Source organism: Copadichromis virginalis, linkage group LG17 (genome assembly GCF_057382275.1).
Source record: "Copadichromis virginalis isolate Kocher_CV1m ecotype Utaka linkage group LG17, C_Virginalis_male_GT1.1, whole genome shotgun sequence".
NCBI lineage: Eukaryota > Metazoa > Chordata > Actinopteri > Cichliformes > Cichlidae > Copadichromis > Copadichromis virginalis.
In genome coordinates, this window is record NC_140634.1 from 23,807,139 (window position 1) to 23,834,489 (window position 27,351).

The window sequence follows — 27,351 nt, forward strand, 5'->3', positions numbered from 1 at the left end:
CGTCTAAGTGTACAAATGAATAAATTAGTAATAAAATGTCTAAGACAAATTAATAAATTAGTACAAAAGTTCATCTTTTAAAAAAAGTTACAAAATTCACTACCCATTAATTAAGGTGTTAATAGGTATATTTTAAAAGGTAGACAATAGCAACAAGTACCATTTCAAGGGCAGAACAACAGGGCTTTAGAACACATCAACCTGGGCTGGATTATCCAATGAACAGTCTGGGTACAGGCCCAGAGACCCACCCACAGCTGAGAGTCCACCCAAGAAACAAAACAAGAAAAAAACAAAAACATGACCACAATATTTCTTATTCTTATTCATAAATCTTCTCATACATCTTCCAATTTTTAAAGGTTCTGTACTGGCCTCCTGTCAGGTCAAAATCTGGGTTCTTACTTTTATGGCCCAACAAGGTGAGTGTCCCCCACCTATATTGTCGACCTACTCCACCTTTATTCTCCAAGTCGGGTCCCTAGGTCTGCAGATTTGGGTCTTCTTGTGCTCCTACTTACTCGTCTGAAAACTAAAAGGGACTTTGAATTTCATTCCTTAGTTATAAAACTTTGCAACTCTGTAATATCCTTAAAAAAAAGCTTAAACTGTTCTGGGTTGTTTTATCGGTTCAAGTATGTTTGTTATATTTTACTGACACCTCTGTAAAGCACTGTGTCACTGCTTTCTTGTCTTGACACATGCTATATTTTACTTACTTAAATAGACACAAGTTTCAACAGCTGACAGTCGATTGGCTGAAGAAATCAGGATGAAAACATTGCAGTGAATATTAGAATTGCTGAGAAAATATTCACCTCAGTCGTGCTAATGAGAAATTTCTGAATGCAGATATTTTAATGTTTTTGGGATAGCTTTTTTTAGTAAGATAAAGCACTCTATGAAATGATTTAGAACCAATATGTGAATATAAACTGGAAGGTCTAGTATAATAAGGTGTTTTATATTCTGGGAATGAGGTACGCAGGAAGCCATCTTATGACATCATCTTAATGAGCTGGTAAAAGTAAATTAGGTAAAACATAATATGCATTCAGAGACTTTTGTTAGTATACAACATATCATAGTCTTGAAAGAGTAGAACACAGTCTAATATTTGTATTCCAACCATAAAGATGTTGGAAAAATTAATAATCTGCTGAAATTTTTTTTGATTCAACTGAAATATTAAATTACTGTAAATTATACAGCACAGCACCTCAAGCAAACCACCCCAGATCTACCCCACCTTATGCACACACACACAATTCCCCCCTCAGACTCCAAAGTTCTCGCCGTCACACCCAATTAAAAGCGGATCAGTGACAGTGTGGCTCACTGCCCATGCAAATCCCCGGTGTGGAGCTACCATTCCTATCTGAGGGGATTTCACACATTACGCTCTGCTGCATGGACACAAACACGAACACACACACACACACACACACACACACACACACACACACACACACACACACACTAGCACTCCCAGCAGCATCCCAGCAGTGCTAGAAAAGAGAATCAGAGAAAGTTTTGCGCTTGCATCCACACAGAGCACATTCCTCTGTTAAGTGTTTTCAGTTGGGAACTGGTAAAGTAATCCCTCAGGTGAGAAAACTGGAACTGTTGCTTCTGCTGCTGATAAATTAAGAAGTCGTTGAGAGGAAATCCCTGGGATAACTGTGGCTGTAACATAATGTGGCGGGAAGCACTTTCAGTTAGGTCGGGTATTAATCTATCGTTAGCCACAAGCTGCCCAAAGACTGAGCAACACTCAGCAAACACAGTGGCAGATAACAAATGACTAATCCTGTGACTAAGGTGTTGGACACTGTGGTTGCCACCCACTCAGTGTCACAGTGACACGCTCCTGAATGAACTGCTGTACGGTTTCTTCAAAGCGCTGATCAGAAGTGATGTTGTGCAACATCAGCAAAGGTCATGAGTAATGACAGAGGTTTTTAAAAGAGGTTCATGTCAGATTTCAAGTTCTACAAAGTCATTAAAGAGGACAAATTAAACACATGCAGCAAAGTCTCTCATCTGAAGCTGCAATTTGCTCACCATTATTTTCTTTTGGGGTTTTCTTGGTCCAGGCCTGAGTTCCTTTGGTCTGTTTTGAAATAAAAGGCTGTTCTTGAGTCTGCTTTATGCAGTTTAGCCTGATTAAATATCTGTATTTTTTTTAAATCCTGTATATCCTATACAAATTTAAATTGTGCTTCACGTCAGCCTGATAACAATCAGTCTGGAGCATTAGCTCGCATTTGCCAGAGTTTCTGGACTGAGCCCTGTGTTGATTTTATCAAACTGGTTGCCGTGGTTGCGGCTGCGCTGATCCTTTCACATCCTCGGGGCAAAGGTCGTGGAGGTCAGACAGAGGTTCGGGTCAAGCAAGCAGGTTAAACACCTTGTCAGGGATTAGCAGGCTATGAGGGACGTGGAGGAAGTCTTCATTGGCTAATGTTTCTCTCCGCATCTCACTCAACCACCTCCAGGACACACACATGCTATCTAATACAGGCATGCACACTAACACAAATCACATTTACTCCGCCTTTGTTGGCCAGTGTGGGCCAATGCAAGGACCTGACAGAGTGAGTGGTCAGATAAGCTCATCTCTGCTGGTAACAAGGCAGATGTCAGAGAGAAAGGAGAGCATGTCTAATTGAGACATGAATGGGAGCCACACATAGATGGAAGCAACAATAAACAAACTTAACTTTCTTTGAATTGGAATCACAGAGAGAGAAAGAGGAGCCAAACTAAAGCCTGACCAAATTTCCAAATGCTGATAACCTGTGAACCGCAAAAACGCAACGTGTGTATGTATTATTGTAGGGTCTACCTTACAATATAAAGCACCTTGAGATGACTGTTGTTGCGATTTGATCTATATAAATTAAATTGAAATTAAATTGAAAAAAGCAAAAACAAAAACACACACAATAATAAGGGGATACTTTTGTTTTAAATTATGGTTTAATTACTAAATGAATCAGTAAGCTGAACGATCAAAAACACATCAGACAGACCCTCAAAGATGAGAATGAATTACCTTTCAATATTTGTACATTTGTTAGTTTTGTATTTATACCTGATGACCTGTTGCTTCTTAAAACTGTTCACTGTCCTCGCCGGGTGACCTGCAATGGTCGTGTATTGTGTGATGTCCCTCGTTTCCCCTTATATTTGTGTGTGTGTGGCTGTTTTTCCCACCGTGAGACCTGCCGCACCTAAAGCGTAATCGCATGCACCTGCTGCTGATCAGCCTCGTCGAGGGAGTTATTTAACAGAGTGGCTGAGCTGTGAGATTGTTTGAGTGTTTGAGTTTGCCGCCGATGTGGATGTTACTAACCGCTGCCTCTGTGACTTCCAGGAGTATTGCAGAAACAAGAGGAAAAACCGCATGCATTGTATACAGACGCAAAGGGAATGGAAACATGGACCATGGACACTGGGAGAAATGTTCAACGTAGAAAGTCCTGCCTTTGGGTCCTACTTTCCCCATTCTCTGAAAAAAACATACTTTTTGAAGACATCATATTAACCACTTGATTGGTAATTGGTCCTTTATTGTCAGACCTCTATATTAACCTTATGATGTCTGCACAAAAAATTAATGGCAAGCCATCAAAAAGCTGTCGAGAAAGTTGACTAAAACCATGAAATTTCAATGTCATGGTAATAAGACTGAGAATGTCAGTAGGTTATATCATCTGTGGATTACAAAAGTATCTACAAAATTTCAGGACAATCCAAGACCTAAGTAGGGGTGGGTTTAAAAAAATCGATTTTTCCAGTTCAAATCAATTTTAGTTTGAATATTCTGATATCGATTCATTAAATCCTGAATTGATTTTTAAATATAAATGTACTTTGCCAGAAATCTCAGGTTAAAGCTCACAAAACTATTTCAACAACCGCAAAACAGCTAAAACAGCAAACGATTAAAGAGCAGGTAAATGGAAAAAGATTCCCCCCCATTCACCCGATGGCACGTATGGACGCCATCGAGTGCTGAAAGCCGACATCTCACAGATTCTGAAGCTGCAGGTTTCGTCACTCTCCAACCAAAATTTACTAGCAGCGGCAAAAGAAGACCAAAACTACGCTTCACGTTTGAAAAACATTGTAATGAGCTCCCTCTTACTTCTGCTGTTCTGCTTCCACCACGATTAAATCACACTTCCTGCTCAGCTCTCTCTCAGTGTATTTCAAGAGTTTACCATCAAAAATCTCTCTTTTCTCCATTATTCGGTTACTTATTGCACACCAGTCTACCATTGTGCACAGTGCTGTCTACTGCTGTTATTTTTTTTAAATGACCTCCAATAAGAAAGCCAAATTTCTGCTGGTCAGCACCAAAGAAATTTAAACTTACAAATTATGTCAAACGACAAAACGCTTGGCTGTGTCTAATAAACCTCTGTAACTTTGGCTGCTTCACTTCAGCAGCATCAGGTAATGTTCATCTGCTGATTCATGGTTTTCTTCCGTTTTTGGTCTACTGCAGAATATTTTTAAGGGGGTTATTTGCTATAAAAGACCAAGCCAGAAAAATCTCCTTCATGTTTTTCTTTGTTTTATCCTCAGTTACTTTGACACAAAGGCAGCTGCTGTGATGCTTACACCTCTGATGAAGTCAAATATAATTGTCATTTTGTATTTTTGGGGGTTTTATATTTGTATAAAACCAAGTGTCAGTTTTGTTTTTATACATAGATATAAAAGTATGGATATGTACTGATAAATTGATTGTCTGAGTCAAATCAGTCAATCAAATCAAATCAATTATGGAAATCAAAATCGATACGCAGCCCTAGACCTAAGTGCTTGGACCAAAGTTGTGGAAAAAGCTGGAAACACTGTAATTATTAAGCTGTATCATTAGCTGAAGCTGTTTAAGTGCTGAACGTGTTACCTGTTTCAGGTGAAGGGCAGCCTGATGAGTCAGATGGCTGGTCCAAAGACAAACAGGAAGTTGACAGTGGCGCAATGGCCTCCAGTTCATCGAACACACGAGACTGACTGCAGCTGATCTCAGAGCAGCGAGATGCTGCTGAGCGCCCTGCAACAGCACAGAGCGGGTGTTTAATATTATGGCGATAATACAGATGATGATGAAGCTGAAGATAAGGATTAAATGTATTTTTAATGACATGTGTGGGCACAGTGGATTGTTACATTTGAAAAGTATTAGGACCCAGTACAGTGCATGAAAACAATAGAAAATGTAAGCGCCAAATAACATGACTGCATATTATTTTTATTTTAACATGTTTCAATTTACATTTTCTTACTCTGTGAAACAACTTTTTGAAGTAAAATGTTTTGATTTTTCCAAGGCAGGAGTTAAATCCATATTTATGTTCTGCTGCTAGAAGATTTTTCTTTAAATTACTTAAGCTATGTCCATTAGCTATATATAAAGCTACAGTTAGCTCAGCTTGCTAGTGTGGCACATAATAACCCATACAACTGTTTTTGTATGGGTATAACATTTTTTTTACACTTATATCATAGCTATATTGTATACATTAAACAAGGTGTAATGTGCAATTGAATGAACTCTAGAGCATTAGCAGGCACACTAGATAAGGCTAGGAAAAAAAAACTAGATAAGGCTAGGTTAGCTGTTTTATACTAGCTAACTTCTGATTATTAGAAAACAAGTGGTTGTTGGAAGTCGCAAGGTGAAATTGGTAGTAGTGGTATATGACCAGCTGTAGCCTGCCGACAACTCTTTAAGTAGTAGTGAAACTGAGACCATGTCCCCTCAAAGTAAAAGGTGAGTTGCAGTGTAATGCAAACTTTTCGTTTGTAGGTGAGCAGTGTCCGTTTACAGTCTGGTTTGTAATTTTTCGAGACAAACTATGGGCAAAGCAGTAATCTGCCAGCGACAAGAGCAATTGTTGGGCTCAACTTCACCTACCAAAAGCCAGCAACCACTTACTAAGCAGTTGAAGCAGATACATTTCAATGGGTCACTGGCTGGTCTCTAGGCCTTTGTGACTGGAACATTAAATGTACCTTAAATTTTTTTCATTAGTACTGACTGATTCCCACATAAACTATCACAAAATCCTTTAAATATCAATAAAAGATTGCTATATAATTTAATAATAATGAGAACACCAAAGAGAAAGGAAAACAAAAGTCAGACTACACAGCTTCTCTTGGCTGGATGTAGTCAGCTATATTGATGCTCACCCCTTCAAGGAGGGGGATTCTGACAAGTGGGCAAAACACAATACAGGACATCCACAAGTGAAGCCCCTCAGGTGAGGCTTCAGGGTAAAAGTACTCTCAACTTGCCTACACTAAACATAGCAGGAAAATCTTCCCTTAAGCGCACAGAGGGCACTTTGAGGAATGTTAAAAACGGTCAGGCTCGTCATCAAAACTGTTTCACTCTGCCTGGTTTAAAACTCAGAGGATTAGTGAGAGAAACTGTTTCACTGGGTGATGTGTTTTGTCATTGCCATGAAAGAAGCTTGTCGAGGCTTTTCTCACATTAGAACAGCTTGGCCTGGACAAAAGGATAATATATACAGAGGCTCTAAAAGGAAAAGGCAAACTCAGCTCCTTCACCCACACAGACGAGTATAAATGTACACATGAAGCCACCCTTGCGCAGTCAAGTAAGTGAACAACGCCACGCACACACCACTGCACTATTGTGCACTTGAGCGGCTTGGCGCTCTACTCAGAGAGACAATGGAAGGACTTGACTTGACACTTCAAAGCATATTGCTGCTGTCAACTCAGCTGTCATTCTCAGTCGACGAGGGCTCTACTGAGTCAGGGCGAGTTTTTCGGGGAGGTTAAGGGTGGCTGTGGGGGGTCAGTGGGTTTGATTTGACAGAGTTGGATAAAAACAACGACTCCTCTGTGTGCCTGTGGCCTTCTTTTCCTGGTCACAGCGCCATGCTGAAAGGCCCTAAGTGGAGAGGCCAGGCCAGGCCAGGACAGTGCCCTGCTTCATTGTCAGGGACAGTTAAACTCTGGAGATGTTGCTCAAAACAGGTCAGTCTGGGGTCACTGTATGGACTGATGGGATATGAGAAAGCCATGCTGGGGGGCACAAAGGGCTGAGTGAGACAAGGAGAGTGTCTGCTGCCAAACGCAGTACCACACTGGGGCTGTTGCTATAGATACAAACCATGCCATCCCTTCCAAAGCCATACCTCTCAGATTATAGCTTTTTAAGTGACAACTCCAGCTTATGACAAATTTAATTTGAGCATTTTTAAAAAACATGACTTTGCAGACACAGATTTAAGAAGGCAAATTTTTTTTGACCATCTGGTGTAAAGTTGGTGATACAAATCCGTCAGACCTTCAGACTTCAGCTGTCTAAGTGAGACATAAAAAAGTTACAGTCTGTTGTGTCTAAAGTCACTTGAGCTGGAATTTGATCTTCTGCTGAGTTAAAGTAAATGATGAACTTCTGACACGTGACCATAACGTGGTGGAAATCTGTCCATAAAACTTAATTTGCCTGATTTAAATTTGATTGATTTGCTGGTTTCAACAGAACTCCAAGGTGAAGTTTTTATAAGAGGAGAAGCATTTAGTAGCACAAAGTGCGGATCTTGTACAGAGAAAAGCTGTGACTTTCCAAGATAACTACAGGTTTACCTTTCTCAGACTACTTTATAAGTTTAAAAAGGAATCTGGGCACTACTGTAGCTCACCTGACTGAGTAGATGACCCGTATGGTATAGGGTACTGCAAGACCATGGGTTTGATGCCACTGGACCACATTTCCTGTGTGTCATTTCATAACAATGCTTCCTAGCAATAAATCTTATACCGTTGGCAAGTCCATTTGTTTCTTCTTAAATTTGTAGGTTGAGCAGTAGAGTTGAGTATGTAGGTACATCCATGAAAATTCTCTATGCTAATGCCAAACTGCGTACTCTGCTATTCACTCTTGTTTGGCATCATTAATGTATTGGATGATTGAAGTCTAAAGAAAGCAGACATACCGGCAAGTAGCATGTGGATGGACCATACACAACTACAGCAGCCTGGCACCTCCTCCTCATGCTGGTCACCAGCTTGGTCACACACTGCTATTTTTCAATCAGCAATTTCCACAAGTGAGCCAATCTGGTTGTGTTGGTCACTATGGCAGCACTCCCAAGCTGATCCCACGAGTGTTCATTGAGGTTGAGGTCAGGACTGCAGGCAGGCCATTCCTTCCCGTCTACTCCCAAATTCTGGAGTCAGTTTCTAAGCTGTGCTGTGTGGGGGCAATTTTAGGTGACAGAGTTTGGTACCAGACCAGTGAAGATATGGGAGAATCCAGTATGCTTTCTTTCTTCAGACTTCAATCATTCAATACATTAATGAAGGGCTGTTGGGCATTGGCAGAGAAGACTGGACATGCTTTTCAGGAACAAACAGGCTTTCCAACAGTGTAAGATTTATTGCCAAGAAGCATTGTTAATAAAAAGAAATAAACACAAATTTCCTTACTTTTTGTGTTTCCTTAGAGCAGCTCCTTGTACTTGCTCTGTACTGCTGAGAACATCAGACTTTGACGTGTTGATTTTTGCATTTTTCTGTTTATTTTGCTTTATTCTAGTAGTTATCTAGTGTTTTTTTTGTTTTACCTCCTTTTTAACTGCCTGGATCACATATTTAAGTTTTGGCCTCCTCTTCGTGTTTCACAGATTTTTTGTCATTCAGTTTCACCTCAAAGCCTGATAGCTTTGCCTCTCATGTCATCTTGTGTTTTGTGAGATCAGATTAAAATAAAAATCCCTTTTAGTTGTGCATCCAGTTTATGTTCTTGTATTGTTATAGGTTGTGTGTGAAGGACAGGAATATCCTTACCGGTACTTTTGAGATAAATAAAATAATTCTCACCGTATCTTATCTAGATGTAATAAACAGTTTAATAGCTGTACTGAATGTTGAGCAAGGTCTAGCTTATTCTAAAAACGATAAATTGAACTGTAGTGAAAAGCTGTAATTTCTTACGAAATGCTCCCGGTAAAGTCATTTTATTTGGGAAAGAACTGGAAGGGAACTGGCCTACTGAGGGCTGAATTACTGTTGCTGCCTTCACTTCCATTTAAATCAATAGGATGTAATTAAGTTGATCAAGCCCAACTGTGGACCTGTCCGTTGGTTTTTGTCTGTCTTTTATAAATGCTGCCATGCACCTTTGCGACTTTGGCAAGAACAGTAAACATAATAATTCATGTAAACCTGAACAAACAAGACTGAAGGTTGTAATAAACTGGAATTAGCTTGCAAGCGTCAAACTGAGCCGCACTGAGGCTGCATTGAACTTGAATTGCCTCCATCTGCGAGGAAATAAATGAACCAGTGACACGCTCTCTGTGTCTGCCGTGAAGAGAACAGCGTGCTCCGATACAGCATGGCCCCCCCCCCTGCAGCACAGCACCACACAGAGAACAGTAGATGTCTCTGATAGAAAGGAGAAAATCCCTACACAATTTCCACATTGTTTGCTTTCTTTCATAAAGTTCCTGGAGAAGTCAGATGTCAGTGGCATGTCCTTTATGCTCATTGGGAACGGTAAATTAGCGGGCCACAGGAAAGCCATAGAGGTATTCTATTGTGGCGTTCCTCCTCAGTGTTCTGCCGTCAGCGAGCGGTGGTCAGTGTGGATTTATGACCATCAGCTACACGTTTCCCTCTCAGAGCCCAGAGAAAAGTGAAGCCATGAGGGGGGGGGGGGGCGCTGAGACTGAGAGGCACGCCACACGAGGTAGGCACCCCGACTTCTATTGTTGGGGCCTCACGGCTTTGAGCAGCGACTCAAACGGTACCAGCTTTTCATCAAAAGCCCTCCTTTCTATTGCTGATTTAGAGGAAAAAGAAAAGCTTTATGTGTTATTTATTATGTGGTGGGAGGAGGTGAGAAAAAACAGGCTGACAGCAGAGCTTTCACAATGTGCTGATGGGGGCAGGAGCATCTGAAGGCCTCACTGTGGAAGTAGGCTTTGATTTCTCTGTCTGACCAGATCTCTTTGTCCCGGGGTGGATGTCCACCCTTGTTCAGGACAATCAGGGCCCTCAGAAAGTGGGTAGGAGTGTAGTGTTGGGCAGGGAGGAGGCTGTGAACGACACATATGTCGCCAAGCTCATTTCTCACCTCTGACAGGGGAGATTGGAGGCAGGACCGGCCAGCGATGAGACTCCATCCGAGACATTGGAGGAGAAGGGGTCAGCTTTGCCAGTGACCCTGAGTGGGGAGTGGTCCTCTGTGGACTTGGGCAGGAGGACCAAGTGGTGGAGGGAAAAGCCAGAGTGGCACCTTGATCGGAGTCCAAGGATGTGTTGAGATCGGCAGGAGCTACAAATACTTCTAAGTGGATATTTTGTGGTATTTTTGTGCTTCTCTTGCTGCTCTGAGGTTTATCTGAATTACAGTGGATGGCTGGTATTGGGCGAGGTGAGATGGGTTTGGTTTGGCCGAAGAGTGGCTCGTAGAACACAGGGGTGGCAGTGCTGTCGGCGGTGGTGTTTTTCTTGAAGGATTGATGAAGGTCTGATTCCTCTGGAGGGGAAGAAGCTAGGGGTAACTGCATGAGAGGGGAAGGATGGGATGGGGATAAAGAAACATAGCCTTCTGGATCTGCTGAGACCATCAAATCTGCTGCTGAAAGACAGAAGAAAAAAGAATTTGATCAGAAGTTTGAGTCTAAACTGCTGCTTGCAGTTTCCAGAATGACATCACTTTCTCTCCTGTTAATTCTGACACATTTCACTAATCAAAAAAGGAAAAAAAAGCCATATTTTTGGGACAGAAATAAACCCTTGCAGATATCCTTCTTCATCAGCTGAAACTCATCAGAAACACCAGATGGAAATTTAATCTTTAACATCAAAAGTTTTTAAAAGTTATGTTTCTGTTTTTTTGTGTTTTTGCTTTTTTAACCTTTTCTAAGATCTGGTTTACTTACATGTAGACTGTTTTATTCACACTAGATATTCTATGTTTCTGAATTCATGTATAAGGTATGATGATATTAATCCATCAAGGGAAACTGGAGTTCAATATATTGCCCAAGAACACCTTTGCAACCTGAGCTACAACTCCCTCAATGCTTAAATCTCTTCTTGAGAAATAAAATTTCTCACATTTTGGAGTATTGGCAGGTTTATTTCTACTATACTGTACCATTTATATTAGTTTGTAGTAAATATATTTGGGGTTTGGGTGTTTGAAAACATCATTTAAATCAGCCTGAAGTACTTGATTAGTAAATATAAGTTATAATTCATACAAGTCTTAAAGGTGCCATGAAAACGGCTAACTGAGATTTTTACCAGATGTTTTGTCACAGAGGACGCTGCTCCTGCCACTGCTGAGGTCGGCGCTCCGACTGAATAAACTGGAAGGTGGACGGCTTAAATCTGAAAAAGACCCCCGGGAGAGGGAGCTGGGTGGTGGTGAGAGGGTTGATCCAGCAGGTCTGAGGTCGGGCTCCAGCACTGTGGGTAGGGACACCTTTTCCCCCCCAAGCGGTTTCTCCTTCACAGGAGGAAGAGGATGAGGAGATGCTGGAGTGGGGTTTGAGTTGTTCTCCTGTCTTTCAGAGTCAGGGTGAGGCGTGTTGTTGTAGGGTGGTGTTGGATTAAGGCTGGGTGGAGCAGCGGGGAGCTGGGCACAGGGAATGACTATAGCAGAGCGACTTCCTGCAATCAGACCAACGTTCTGCACGAAGCCCGCTCTTCTGATGGGAATATGATGGAAGTGTCCTTCTATAAAAACACAAATAAATATCAGTAAAGATTCACATCAGCCACAGAGCTGACTTTAAATATGGATCTGAATCAAGGGAATAAATCCACTCTTCTATTCCTCAAAGGTCAACACATTGTGGTTCATTTTTAAAACTTCCAGAGTCTGCTCGTGACAGTTTTGTTCCCACTTTCCTCAGTCCTGGAGCAGACACTTGTTTCCCTGCTGAGTGGATCGGCCTGCTAACAAAGGCTGCAAGAAATCACCCCACTGGAGCAGCTGCCTGTTTCCCAACTCCATATTCACAACAAGCATCAGACCTGAGGGCAGGGGACCTTTTATCTAAACACTTACAACAGTATACACTGGAGGCGTCCTGCAAGCTGTTTGTGGCAACAAGTGTGTGGAAAACATCACAAGCTCTGTTTGTTTCTGTAAGAACTGAGAGATTCAGACGTCACTCTGCTTTTACAATAACATCAAAGATATATATAAAATGAAAGAGAGAAGGGTCGGTTCAAAAAGTGGCATATGAATCAGATATGAAAGATGAAAAGAAAAGAATAAAACGTAAATGTGCAGAAGATTGCTTAAAGATAAACAAAAATACCAACTTTCTGGAACCAATTAAAAGTTTGAATGTTTCTTTTTCAAAGTATGATGAAGAAAGACGCACAGAAAAAAGAAGACAAATGAATCAAACCTGCAACTGCATGTACAGCTGTGTGCAGTATATGTGTACGGTATATCAATAAGAAACACTAAGCAGCGCTTAAAGGTGACAGACTCAAATAAATGACACACAATTTAAATAAGTAAATTAAAAAAAACATATCTGTCAGGTGGAATTAGTGAGTACACCCCTACCGCTTTCACAGTTTAAAATCTCAGACCATCCTGTCGTGGTCCTTGGTGTATTCCAATTTACTATTATGTATTTTTCCCATCCATCGCCCTTCTTTTGCTTATTTGGGAACCAGATGCACAAACCACCCCAACTAGCTCCTTTTGATGTGGAAGAGTAGCGGCTTTAGACTGGTTTTTTTTTTTTTTTTTTTTTAATTTTGGTTGTAATCTTTGAATTTTGATGTTTGTGTGATAAGTTTATAGCTTTCAGAGTTTTCTTTACTTTCTTCTCAAGTATGAGTATAGAGTTTAACTTGAAACACAAACCCGGCCATACCTAATGATAATAGAGAATTACTAACACGTTACAAAATGCTACAAATGAAGAGATCGGCTCACAGCAAAACGGATGGTGAGCAACAGGATGAATCGTCCTGTTGCTGACTATTTTGTCTCAGCAGCACATTGGCTCAGACAAAACAGGAACATGTTGTCATGTCAGTTTGGCCAGCCGTAGCTTTAGGTTCAACCAAAGAGACATGAGCCCACTCCTGAAGAGCTTCTGTGACTCTGTGGTGGCGTCAGCGATCTTTTACGTTGTGGTCTGCTGGGACAGCAGCATCTCTGCTGGGGATGAACAGGCTGATCCGGAGGGCCAATATATTGGATTTTTATTTCTTTTTCTGATGCAACATGTGCAATTTTGACATACTATTTTATTTCGTTCTATTTTGTTTTATTCTATTGTATTTCTTAATTTTTGCTCCTTTCAACTTTGTACTGTCCACTTTCTGCTATGACCAACCAAATTTCCCACTTGTGGGACTAATAAAGGGTCATCTTATCTTATCTTATCTCATCTTATCTTATCTTATCTTATCTCATCTTATCTTATCTTATCTTATCTTATCTTATCTTATCACACAGAAACCCCTCTAAAAAACAACTGGCTTCATTTTCTACATATTTTCAATAATCATACAATACAATCAAACATATATTTACACATATACAAATATCTCAACAACACAAATGCTATAATCAATTGCACATATTTAGAAATACCTTGACTAAACTCCACTAACCTGTCAGCTCTCAAGCAGCTGCTAACAACAAAGAAAAAGCGAGAACCTAAATTCAGACACAGAATTTACAAGACAAATAATTATAAGTTTTGAAAAGTTCTGATTCTTTCGAACAGAGGTAGGTCCATCTTTAATCCTTCATCTTCCATAATCTGTCAACTAAACTCCATAAAGACACAATAAATGTGTCTGCCTTTTCATTTAGCTTAATAATTAATCTGGTTTACAAAAAAAAAAGGATTAAAAAGAAGTCTTAACAGTTGACCTTTAACTAAACCAAACTTTTCTTTAATTAATATCATAATAAAAAAAAATAAAGCTCTAGACAGTCAGTGAATTTCAGTGTTACTATCTTAGCTGAACAGCAGCTCTGAACAGAGTAACACTAATATCACAAAACGTCACCCAGTCCATTAAAATGCAAATGATGTGTAAAAATCTGTGACATATATGAGCTGAACTTTGATCTCTGATGTGAGGTTTGATCCCCGATCCCCCGCTAAGCCCGAATATGGATGTTATGTTTGAAATCTTCATTTTTAAGTACAGAGACGTAGTGAATACACAAGACTGGAAGTAAACATAAATTCTCTCTTGTATAAGGGCTAAAGTAGTAAAATGAACTTGTGTAAGTAAAACTGTTAATGGGGAATGAAAACGAACACAGCAAATCACAGAAAACACAAAAAACAAGATTCGCTTGTTTTAACCAACAAACAAGATGATTTAAAGACATTCGATATACAAAATAAACTAAATGAGGCGGTTTTGTGAACTTTGTGGCATCGGATAAATTACTATGTTTCACTGTGACACTTAATATCCACAAAATGTGTTTTAATGCCCACATTCAGTCCAAACCTGAACCCACTTCCTTTCTCTTCCTACCACAGCTATTATCCCCTCTCTCCGGCTCTTCTTTCCACATTTCCTTTCATAGCTCCAAGATTCTCTTCCACAAACTTCAAATCCATACAACACCGCCCATTTCCTCTCACTCCTCCTTTTTTTTTGTTGACTGCTGTGAGGGTGTGTGTGTAGTAGTAGTAGTGGTGGTGGTGGTGGCGCTGCAGGGGTGGAGGGTGTCAGACAATCTGCTCTTGTTTCCTGGGGGTCTGTCGCCAAGAGGAGTCAGCACAGGGGGATAAAGAGAACGCGCTGGAAAGCACATTTCTGCACTGCCTCCTCTTACAATGCCCTGCCATTCCCATCTGTTACACACACACACACACGTGCACATGAACTGGTGTGTACGTGCGTGTGTTGATGTGCATATGAATGACATGTGTCAGAGTGCAAAGCCATGGCATTGGGCGCAGCACGTTTCTTCAGAGAGGAGGGTTAAAGACGATTGTGAGGGAGCCGACCACCATATGGCAGAATAATTAGTATTAGACCCCGATCCTAAGAAATGCCCCCTCCTCTGCTGTACACACACATTCACACACATTCAGCTGAGCATTCTGGGAGTGGTGCCCTGCTGAGGTGTGTGGTGGGAGAAATGCCTTCACATCAGAGGCTGGGCTCTGAAAGGAGCGGTAGGTCTCCCAGCACCAGGCTTTTCACTCCAGGAGACCACCAGAAGGGCGGCGCTGTGGGTACGTCCTCGCTAGAGAGGATAGATTTGGAGTTAAGCAAACACAACTACACACACAGCTAACGACAAGCTTGATGGCTGCTAGCTTTTGCTACTGAGCAGGCCTGTGGAGATAAAGGAGTCAGCAGTGAAAGGTCCAGATGTTTCATTAATAACCCCTCACCCTGAAGCATTTGGCTCTTTGGGGCAGTGGAAGCGTGTGTGTTCTGGACCTTTCCGTGAGAAGAAGGACGCTGCTGTGTGAACTTGGAGCTCCGGTAATAGGGAGGGCAGAAGTCTTTAGGACGAGCCTTCATGTGAGACAGGAAGCGTGGACACAGAGAGGTGCAGAAAGCTGGACGACCGTGGGCCTGCAGGAGGAAACAAAACAAACAAACAAAAAAAACCATTTGAAATGCTCTTATTCTTAAAATAAATGTAAAAACAGAATAAATAAAGTGAAAAATCAACTCTATCTGTAAGTGAATTTTGAAGATTAGGTAAATGGAGAACCAACAAATAAAAAATAAAGCAAAAAGATGTAAAATAACTGTAATTTTTTAAAGTATATTGAATGATGTAAATACATCCTATTGAATAAAAATAATACAAGTAATAAAATATAATAAAAAATAAAAATAAACTAAAAAAATGACACATGTAAACAACATAAATACTAAAAAAGAGGGGAAAATGCTTACAACATTAAGCACTCAACACAATAAAAAGCACATTACAGATCATTAAAAAATGACTAAAACAAAAAATGTTATATTATTTGATCAAATTAAAATCAAATCAAATTAACTAAATAAAGGCGGCTATTTAAAAGCACATAGTAACTACATAACAAATTAAAAAACTACTTAAACTTATTTGGAAAATAAAAAAATATACTAATTCAAATAAAATGAACTAATATCTAAACATTGTGTAAAAGCATAAATAACATGATTAAAAAATAATTTTGAGGAAATAATAAATAAAATTAAAAGATTAAAAAAAGAAAAGAAAATAGACAAAAAATTGATTACATTTCAAAAATATTAAACATAACTTTAAAAGAAAATACCCATCATATTTAAATATATAACCTCATTGAAAAACATAAATGATTATATTTATTAAAAACATATATTTGTATATTAATAATCTAATAAGGTACCAATTTATAAAAAGGTTGAAAACATATGCACAAAAATTCTGATTTAATAAATAAAATAATATTTTCCTTCAACTTTATTTGGTACAACAACTGTTATTTGTCACTAAACTAGCAGCAAATGTATCAGTATACAAACTTTAAGCTGTTACAAAATAAAAGCCTGAAAGAGAAAACCTGCTGTAGGGTGTGCTGTATATGGAGATGGGGAGATTCAAATGATGCATGGTACCACCACTGCCCCCTTGTGTTGACAAAACAGATCAGCACACAAAGCAACTCCTGCTTCCTCCTCTTTACCCGGCTCCTTCATGACAAGAGGAGGCAGAAAATTATGGCGAGGGTGATAAAACTCTAGAGTAAACTGTTAGGGAAACACAGGAGATAAAAGCCGGTCAATATTGAAGGAGGGACGGCATGCCAACCACAGAAATCCAAGCCCAGCATACAGCCTTGGTGCCAGTGAGTCATTCAGTCGCTCTCCGGCCCCCAGAGAGCAAACAGTCGTAATAAATGGCCCGTGGACGCAGGGTTTTTATTTGACTTGGATTTCAGCTCCTTCTGCAACAAAGTGCAGCTCCTTACTCTTTTATTATAGAATAAAAATAGTAAATGTACAGATCCAACATCTGTCTGAAAACAATAGCTCACACAGAAAGAGAAAGAGGGTGAAAGGTGGGGGCACTGTCTGTGACTCACACAGGGAGGATCAGCTTTTTAAATCCCTTTCTCTCAGATGCACAGGCTTTAAAGATTTACATTCTTGTGATGTAAAGAAGGCGAAGTGAGGTAGAAATGGCAGGACAAGAGGTGGCGATGGGGGCTGCTCTCCTCCACACTGCTTTTCCACCCTTTTGGCCTCCTTAATACCTGAAACTCAGGCCCTCAAAAGGCTGCGGAGGGCTTTCTTTGTAGGGCTGGTGTCATCAGGCTTGTGGCCTTCTGTGGGACAGGTCGGGGCATGAATATCAATGTAAGTCTACACCACTGCAGTCCACTCAAAAACTATATTAATGCAGCCAAATCTTCAAAAACACTTCTATTTAAATCCTACCTCATCACACCAATGCAGGAAGTCTAAATACTCAGTCCTCTACTTCATTAGTCATCTATGGACTGAATTTATATGATGGACTAAGGTCTTTCTACAACTTCCTGATGTCTTATCCTTATAATGACACCCACTGGTTTGTTGACATTTTCACCAAGGTAAATGTGTTAATGGAGTGCTACGTTATGTGATAATGCTAACTATCATTACTGGTTAGTCACACAGCAGGTAGGTTTCACTGTGGGTCAGCTGAATGAACTTGAATGATGGGATGAGCATCTGTAAAACATGGTGGAGTCTCAGTCATGGTTTGGGGCAGCATTAACCCAGAATCACATCAAGGATCCATCCAACGCATCTGGAAAAAAACATCCTAATGGCAAAAGCTTCATTATTCAGCATGACAGTGAGCCAAAACACACGGTATGCAGTAAAGGCATACCTGGATAGAAGAATTGGAGCAGTATCAGGCATGGATTGGCCTCCCCAGAGCCTCAACCTCAATGTTATTGAAGCAGTGTGAGATCATCTAAAGCATAGGTGTCAAACTCTGGCCTAATTACATTTGGCCCGCGAAGCCATACCAAATTACTATTAGAGCTGGCCTACTGGTATTATACAGCTAATATATATATTGTTTAGTATTAAGCTTTGCTTGTTCCATATTCAGTTTTCCAGCAAAACTTATTTGAGTCCATAAGAAGAGATTCATTCTTAAATCTGGAGGAAGATTTTTTTTCAATAAATATTAATGTTAGCCCACCATCTTTCTCATTGTCCACAGCTCTGTTGGGGCTGTGGACAATGAGAAACAACATTGGAACAAATGTTAGCGACTTTGTTCCAGTTTTGAATTTTGGCCCACTGTGCATTTGAGTTTGACACCCCTGATCTAAAGGCACCCAACATCCAGAGCTCTGAGTGTCCTTTAAGAAGCTTGAGAACTATTCCTGAGGACTACCTAAAGAAATTCCAAGAAAACTGCCTAAGTTAGTTCAGGCTGTGTTGAAAAATAAAGGTGGTCATACCAAATATTGACTTTCAAGCTTGTTAGAATAGTTCAACTCTGCACCTGTTTCCCATTTTCCAAAATATAAAGAAATGAATAATGACTCAAGACTTGTGGACAGCATTATATGATTTATGGTATTTAATATTTGGCTTATAGGTTCCCTGTCCCATGTCACAGAGGAAGGCATTTCCAGCAGTGACAGTAGGTAGGACTGTAGTTTTTGCAGATGCCCATAACACTTGTGTGGGCTCCATCAGGGGCCCTACAGGCCCCCAGGAAACAGGCTAACCTCCTGGCGTCAGGCAACCCACACGCTGTCCTCACACAGCCAGAGCTGGCTAATGTCATTACGGGCCTGTTTGCGGTCAACAGCTACATGATTGAGATGTACAAGTAGCGCTTCTAGATGAATGTAGGAAGTCTATTAGTTAGTCAGAGTCCCAGATGGCCTGCAGAGGACAGCCTTGCGTGTGCTCCTTCACCCCCCCCACCACCACCACCTCTAAACACACACACGCACACACACATATGTACACAGCATACAAGCATACATAAGCAGTTGTGCAGACACACATCCATGCACACACTTAATTATGCTGCCTCTGAGTGAACCCTCTGACAGGCGGACGACTACGAGCAAAGACAGAAGTGTGTCTATGTCCCAGCGTCTGCAGGAACAGAGAATTCTTCACAGAGCTGAAGCACAAGAAAGCCAGGCTTAGGCCCTAACAAGGTTAAACCCCTGAAAAAGAGTGACTTTTTAAATCATGGAGATTTGTGTTTCTGCGGGGTGTAATTAGCTTTGCTGTGGGGGAGGAGGGGAGAGGGTCGGGACTCTGGCAAGGGGGCCGGCGAGAGGCAAAGTGAGGGACGACGACAGTGGGGCACATTGTGGAGTCCGGCGGATTCTGGGGAGTAAATCTGATTATCAGCTCGTGTCAGAAGCCAGACTCAGATGCAGCTTAGCATTCAGAGCAACTTTCTACTTTCGATGGTGAGACAATGACCCTGATTTACGGGCCCACGCAGCCCCAGAGGGTCCGGCAGCTTTTACCCCGAAAACGCACAGATCCCAAAACAACTCAGCACAGCAAGGATGTGACGATACTGCCGCACAGTTTGTGCTCAGAGTCCTCTAAGGCCCTTGAAGTTCACGTATAACTGAACAAAAGTTTTGGAACCATTTTTTACATCAGGGATTTATTAATTGGTTTTTCCTTCCTCTGATGTACAGTCACCAAAATGACTTAACACAGAGTAATTATTGATGAACGGTGATATGAACATTAATAGTAGTAGTATTTCCTCATAACCTTCTTTTATCTGTCTATGTTTACAACCTTTAATATTACAATAATGGACTTTACAGAGTTTGGGGAAAAATTTATTAACAGCATGTGCCTCAAAGTTTAGTAAATGACTCCATTAATACTTCCTTTATGGCCATGTGCTGACACAACTCCGACATTTTGGTGAAATTGTTTGGAAGCAGGTGTTGTTGAACTAATAAAGTTTCAGATGAACTAAATATGGTAAATTCTTTCTAACAATATTGCTCCTAAACTAAAAAACAAACAAACATACCACATTTTTATGTAAAAACCCTGTTATATATAAGTGCTCTGCCTCCATGTTTGGGCACCTGTGCAGCCCGACCTGCATCTCGTATCCTGGGTGAGAGTAGAGGAGCATCAATGTCTGGGTCAACAGCCTCTCTGTCTCTCTGCTTAGCTACCCTTGTTGTAAAAGTTGTCCCCCTGTATGACAGCGGGCAGTTGTTACCATCACAATGCCCTCATGATTTATTAGATATAACCAGAGCGGGCGCAGGAGATTGGAGAATGGCAGTGGGTGATGCCAGGCCTGATGAACTCTGTGAATGCAGAAGCGGTGAAAGCGGTTGAGGATGTAAATGAGGCTGTAAGGACCAGCGGGCCCCTTTGTCCGACGACTTTACTTGTTTGTTTAACCAGAGGCCGAGACAGGAAGCCAGCCCACACAACTGTGCTGTCCCCATGGCAACTCCACTGTTAATTGCGGCACATCCACTCCCGGACGCTTTTCAGCAGAGGGGAGAGGTGGGGAATCGTGAGTGTTGAAGAGAAAGAAGATGAAGAAGAATATGTGTGTGTGTGTGTGTGTTTTATGTTGCTTGTTAGAGGAAAAGCAAGGGTTCAAATTATAAAAAGCTTTCAGGAATTTGAAAAAAATTTAAATTGCCCTGTTCTCTGAGTGAAAACAGAGCTAAAACTTTAACATTTATTTGCTGATTTCATCCTTAAATGGATGATCCTCCATGCTCCATGTCGAATACCCCTTATGTCAGAGGCATACTCATTAACGGCCTTTGGTATCTGGACCAAAGTATAGATTCTGGATCCTGTACATTAACTTGCAATATATTTTTGTCGCTGAACAACACTTTTCATCTGATCTGTCTCAGATGTCACGATTCGTGTCTTTGTACAAACATTGAATACTGAACCATGACTTGGTTTGAGTGAGCCATCACTTTGGTGCTGACAGTTGGTTGCAAGCAGACATTGCTGACTCTGGTTGCCAAGAACCCTTCTAAATCTATTCACTACCTTTGCTTTGAAGTTAAGAAATCTTGAGTCCTAGCATCTATTTCACTGGAAGTTCCTGAATGTCACTGATTTTCTGAGGACTCTGGCTGCCACCTCACCACCGTCTGGACGCCCCATTAGGCAGAGAAAAGCCATGGTGCATCACGATGGTGCATCCCTGCGTTGCCTGAGCAAAATACGTGATGCAGACATGAAATATACTTCCTGTTATGCTATGACACATTAGATTCTGCTGTGAGCCATGGCAAAACCTACCCTTTTAACATTTTCTACGACTCCAACGACTTATCTTATATCTTTTAGGGCACCTGTAGTTAATTTGTTCTGGTCCGAATCAGTTGATGAGTTTGTAAACTTGCCGCTTTTCACCATGATTTGGATTCTTTTCACACAGAGAAAAATCCAAGTGAACCAAAATGTATCAGCACAAACCACGTCACAATGTTTAATCCGCTCAGATGTGTAATAACAGAGGATAAAAAACAGAAAGAAGATGCTGTGTTCTGAACTGTTGGAGAATGGAGACTTTATGTTCGTTTCATGGCTAGTTGCTAGCCTGTACAGACTTTTGTGCATCCATTGTTCCATACAAAGCATACAGGAAGTTTCTTAGCTCAAACTTGTAATGTACACCTGGTACTATGATCATATCGGCGTCAGATCATGTTGAAAACAAGTGCGATTACTGTGTTCACATCTGCATAAACGAACTGCTCCAAGGAGGGGAAATGAAGTTTGATTTAAATGGATTAAACAATTCAGGGGTTGAAACACCCTTAATCTAGTCTCACAAGAGCGCACTTATAAACAGGAGGTATTCATGATTTTATGGCAAGTTTGGAAAGCTAGAAGGATCACTTGTACAATCTCACAAAAACAACAGGTAAGAATACCAAAATCTGTTCAGGTTCTTTGTGGCTACGAAGTGTAAAATTGGGCACTCACAGTGTAGTGGCAGACTCCTCTGTCCCACAGGATAGCCTTGCTGACAAAAGAGACATAAATGGGTCTCTGCAAGAAAAAGAAAATAAGTCACATTTAACAGTATTGATTGCAGAAAGACGGCTTATTTAAGTACAGATCTATCAGATTGAGATTGATCAGTTGAAAGAGTTGAAATGCTTTTAACTCCACAGGCCTTGGGACTGAGAACAATGACTGAAGCATTTGAAAACACATAATGCCACACAGGGAGTGGGCTCTCTGGAGATATTTAAACCCCCTCTGTCTTGATTATTGAGCTGCTGTGAAACACCTCCAGGAGAAGCTGAGGACTCTGTGATGAAGTCTTCTCTCCCACACAACCAGCTTTCCAACATCTGCTCAGTGTACAGAACGTCTGCTCCTCATTTCTTCGAACATAAAGCTTCCTTGGGACAGTACGGTGGTCCTGTGGTCCCGATGTGTCGGTTTGACCCATGGAGCAAGAGGCACTGTGTTAACTCATCAATCACCCGGAGACACAACACCAGCCAATTCCCAGCAGCTCATCCATCTCTCTTTGCAGCTCCTGGCAGCTCCCAGAAGCACTGAGTCAGCTCCAGAGTTGATCCACTGCAGGGAGCAGGAGAGCAGACCCTCCCAGGATTCACCCTTCATTCATGGGCTGTAACCCCAGACCAGAGTAGGTGACATGGGGCAAGAGTGGCACACGGAGGAGGAAGACAATGGAGGTTGATGCGTGTTTCCATTTCCTCTGCTGCGGAGCTCTCAAACAGCTTCAGTGCCACCATGAGAGGCTAGAGGGCAGCGTCAGGTCTGGCCCATTTTACCTCCTTTGTCTACCTACCTGTTGTATGCAACAAAGCACATTATGTATGATTACACACATTATGCCAGAAATACCTCACGAGCTCTTCGTCCTTAATAGACGCCTTAATTGCTGCCAAATAATGAACGGACGGGGAAAAACAACCGTTTTTTTCAGTAAATCACGGCACTTGTGGCCCAGTGACCTCATTGTCGCTAATTACGTTGAATGTGAAATCAAGTACATCATTTTCAGACAGCAGAGGATGGAGTGGCTGGGGGCTGGGGTGGCCTGTGATTAAAATGTAGAGAAATCAAATGAGCCGAAAGAGAAAACTGGGCAAAACAAAAAAGAGGCTGCAGTCACATAGCAGAAAAAAACATCGTGTTCAGTTTTTATTATTCAATAAATGCAATTAGAAAAAGATTTTAATTTCGGAATTGTTAGTTTTTAAAAAAATATGCGTCTCATTATGGATTTAACATTTTTTGGCAACGCTATGTCTGGATATGAACAGTGCTTGGAGGGTTTGTGATATAAGCCTAACTACAAAGCTGTGGTTAGACTAATGAACACATGAGAATAGGGAAAATGCAGTAAGAGGGTTAATTTGTTGAGAGTCCCCAGCAGGAAGAGACAAATGCTATCAGATGACACCTCTGAGATGAAGCCATCCACAACATGGGGTTAGTCATTAATATGTTGCTGTGTGGTTTGGATTAACCACTGTGAAAAAGTCCTGATCCTAAGCTCGGCCTGAGAGTGTCATTTAAAGGGTATGTGAGAGGTGGAATAATTTGCAGACACAAATGATTATACGGAAGTAAAACTTGACACAGAGAGTAACACTCACCAAAACTAAACAGGAAGAGAGACACAACTGAACAGGAAGAAGAAAGACATAAAGACCTGCACAAAGACGAGGCTGAAGGAACAGAATGGGAATGCTAAAGGGAACCAATAAACCTAGAGTCACCTTTAACTAAACTAAGATCTAGAGAAAATAAGGAAACATTACAAAGCACCAGAAAATAACAAAACTCGCGAGCACAAGGAAATGCAAAATAACCCTATAACAGAAACTATGAAATGATAGAGAACATGAACTTCAGCACTTCTCAAAATCCAAAAGGAAACAATGAACTAACAGAGAACACAAAATGAAAGGTGATTCTTCTCTGAAGCCCATGTCCCTTGAAAGGCTCATTAAATCCTGCTATCCTGGTATATAAATGAGCTGTTAGTTAAATGTGCATTTGTCACATAAAGAAAACTTAATGTAAATTATAAATGTCAAAATAATGATCATACTAAAGTTGACTATTAGGCTTTTCCTCATGATCATATACTGTTTCAGTGTTCAGTCCAAATATTGGAAAACCAATCCTAGCAAGAGAGGAGCGGAGGCGCTGCACCAAACCCTCAGCAAGATAAAGAAGCTTCTTTTTTTTAACTGTGAGTCATGTAAAGCTGCTCTAGCCAACAATAAAAATATGGATATCTCATTTAAGGATAACCCCTCACTCTGATATCATAATTAATGTTTTCTGCTGCCAGGTAAAAAAATCAAGCCTGGCCAAGAAAGGCAAATGTCATCAGATTACTGTTGCAAGTCTGAGGTAAAGACTACTTTACAAATTTACAGATAAAAGTTATGAATTTACATTTACTCAGCATTTTATCTTATAGCTCCATAAATCACTTTTTTAACATCTCTGACGTGTGTTTTCCTGAAAGGTTTAAAAATTTCTGGAAATCACTTCCCAAACTCATCGATGAAAACATTTAGTCTTCATGTTATTCATTCCAAACAAAGAAGCAAACTCGTGACAAAAGAAAAAAAAGAAAGCCAGTGGTCTATTAGCTCAAACAGAATTTCATTACTCGCGGTCCTCGCTCTGCCTTTGATGTCACCGTTTGACCCATCATCACATAATCCCAACAGAGGGTTTGTCTAAAGTGATTGCTGCTCCTCTTTTCCTTGTTCAGTTCAGATGATGAGATTAGGGAGATTCCTGGCAGATGGGATTTCCACTGTGCGTGTGTCGACGCTCCACCTCACGGCACTTCCTGTCAGAACTGCTGAGCGTAGGGTGGCGTGGGCTGGCAAGTGGACAGGAAGTGTTGTGCTGTCGGTCTGAGCCAGCAGGGGGAAATATGGTCAAATATGGTTTGTCTTATCAATAATGAGTAGGTGGAAGCGGTTAGATCAAATTACCAATTTAGAACTAATCACCAAAGTGGTGGCTGGTATTTGCTTTATCCCCTCTCCCACTCTGCTTTGTCCTCTCTCTGGTGGTTCCTGTCGCCATCTGTCTGTCTTTCTCAGGGGAGCTCTTCCTTTTCTCCCCAGCACCACACTGGATGTTTTATTAACTCTGTTTTACCTGATTACACCCCGTCTGCGAGTCATTGTGCATTAATAGGCATTTAATCAGCATTTAATTAAGGGAGCAGGAATCGAACAGTGAGCTGGGCGCTCGTGAGGTCAGCACCAAGGACACAAATTACCCAGAACAATGCAGGTAGCTTACGGAAGTAAACAAGCTGCCATTAGGGTGGTGGTACATGTGCAAACCTTAGAATAAAAATCAGACTAAAGGTTTCTGGCACAATTTCTAGTAATATATTGGAAGTGTTGAAGGGTATTTTTCATGACAATCGTTTTTTTTACAAATGCAGAAATACTTTATGGTGTCAAGCTTTCAGTTTGGTATCAGTCTTTTCTTTTTCACACAGATTGCTAAAGCATGACTGGTCAATAACTTGAAGGCTACAAGTGGATGTCCAGATGAACAGAATCCACCTTTTGGCAGAAAGCTTCCAGTACAAAAAGTCTTGTCATATACAGATTCTGTATATTCATATTGAGTAATAGGAAAAAGAAAGTAGGCTTTAGGGATCAGGGCATGATAAAAAAAAAAATCTGGTCCTCAGCAGGCCTTATAATTAATTAAATACACCCTCAAATGAGTATAAATCTAAGTATACCCTAACTGCTTCCACTGGAATAATCTGATCTGAATAACTGATCATCAGCAAGTGTGAGCACCTCACATTTTGGCAGTTTTCCGGTGTGCGTTAACACAATATCAAGGAGACATCAGCAATGCTCTTAGGGAACTGTTGCTGCCCATTATGAATAATTGGGAAAGGTTATAAAGTCATTTAAAAACAATCTGAAGTCCATCATTCTTCAATGAAAAAGATTATTCACAAGTGGAAAACATGACAGTTTCCAATCTATTCAGGAAATTCACCCCAGGCTTAGAGCCTGAGTAACGCTGAGCACTGAGACAAAAGAGCTGCACAGTCCCTAAACTTAAAAAGCACACTCGAGGAACTCGACAAAGCAACACAACGGACGAGGCGATCCAGTCTAGAAGACAATCAAGTTAACGGCTGAGCTATCAATGCAAACAAAAGGCGAGAGTGACCACCTCAGCATGGCTTTGGCCAGGTTAGAGCCAGAGATAGAAAAGACGAGCAGCACACTGAAAGAGAAAGAGCCCGGGGTCAGCTATAATGAGCTGTGAATGTGAGCATCTGACCAATCCTGTTTAATGGACTTCATCCCTGGAAAGGTTTCTGTCCTGCCCTGCACCGGTGTTTTCGTGTGTTCACTTAGGGTCTGGGTCAGGAGGCTGAGAGGACTCTGTGACCCTGAAATGAGCTCTCGAAGTCAGCGGAGACCCCTGCTGATAGGACAGACCTCCTTTTATACTTTAATCTGCCAGCACGAGGGATCAATATGGTGACTATTGGTGTCAGGATTGTGTGCAGGAGTAAGTGGTCGAGCCATTTTAGACGTATCACGGGGGGTTGGCGCACCATGACAAAAGCACAGCCCGCTGCCACCACTGGCCACAATGACCGGTGGGACACTGGCACACCAGCAGCTAACCTACTTAACATTCATTAGTGTCAGAGAGGTGGACAGATGTGCCGGGTGTTACGGATCTTCCCTCTCATGTTCTCGCCATGGGGCTCATTCAGCAGCATTTGACGTGTCTTTCATTTGGGATTTCAGAGTTGTGGGCGGTGGCGGCAGTAGGCCACTACTGCTGGGTGGGCATGCATGGACTCACCCCATTGGAGCCATCAGCCGGCCAGGTGCTCGTGCAGACAGGATGCCTGGGCAGAACCAGTGGCCTCAGTGGATGCTTGAAATCCCGATTTCTGGAAGGTCTAATTTCCCAGCGAGCCTCCGAAACTTCTCTTCTCTCCACAGCAGACATGTCCAGGGAACTCTAGGCTTTCAGTTTACTCATTTTCTCTTTAAAAGGAGCCTGAAAACGTCTCCACTCGCCCAGAAGGTGTTTTATGCGTTTACACTTTGCAGTCAGAGCCTCTCTCTGTGGGAGGCTGAAAAAATGCAGCCTATTCAAATAGCTTATGGCTGTTAATAATTACCATCCAGCTAAACTAGTGCAACTCTCTCAGGCATGCTTCCTTGGTGAACACAATAACAGAGACACTGGGCACAAAGAGGCTATCTCCCTTCTCAGCTCACTACAAATTTTCAGGCAAATAATGTGACACAAAAACAG

General features: G+C 41.2%; 1 protein-coding gene across 1 annotated transcript in view; it reads right to left on the reverse strand.

The window, feature by feature from the left end:
• Positions 1–27,039, reverse strand: part of LOC146689462 (uncharacterized) — a 66,528-nt gene extending 39,489 nt beyond the window's left edge. Inside the window, exons 1-6 of the mRNA XM_085436175.1 lie at positions 26,890–27,039; positions 21,997–22,062; positions 15,423–15,609; positions 11,317–11,751; positions 10,139–10,645; positions 4,925–5,071 (exon numbers count right to left, since the gene is read on the reverse strand). Of these exons, the coding sequence (XP_085292301.1) occupies positions 4,925–5,071; positions 10,139–10,645; positions 11,317–11,751; positions 15,423–15,609; positions 21,997–22,062; positions 26,890–27,039 (1,492 nt within the window). The remainder of the gene's footprint in view (positions 1–4,924; positions 5,072–10,138; positions 10,646–11,316; positions 11,752–15,422; positions 15,610–21,996; positions 22,063–26,889) is intronic.
• Positions 27,040–27,351: the final 312 nt, after the last annotated feature.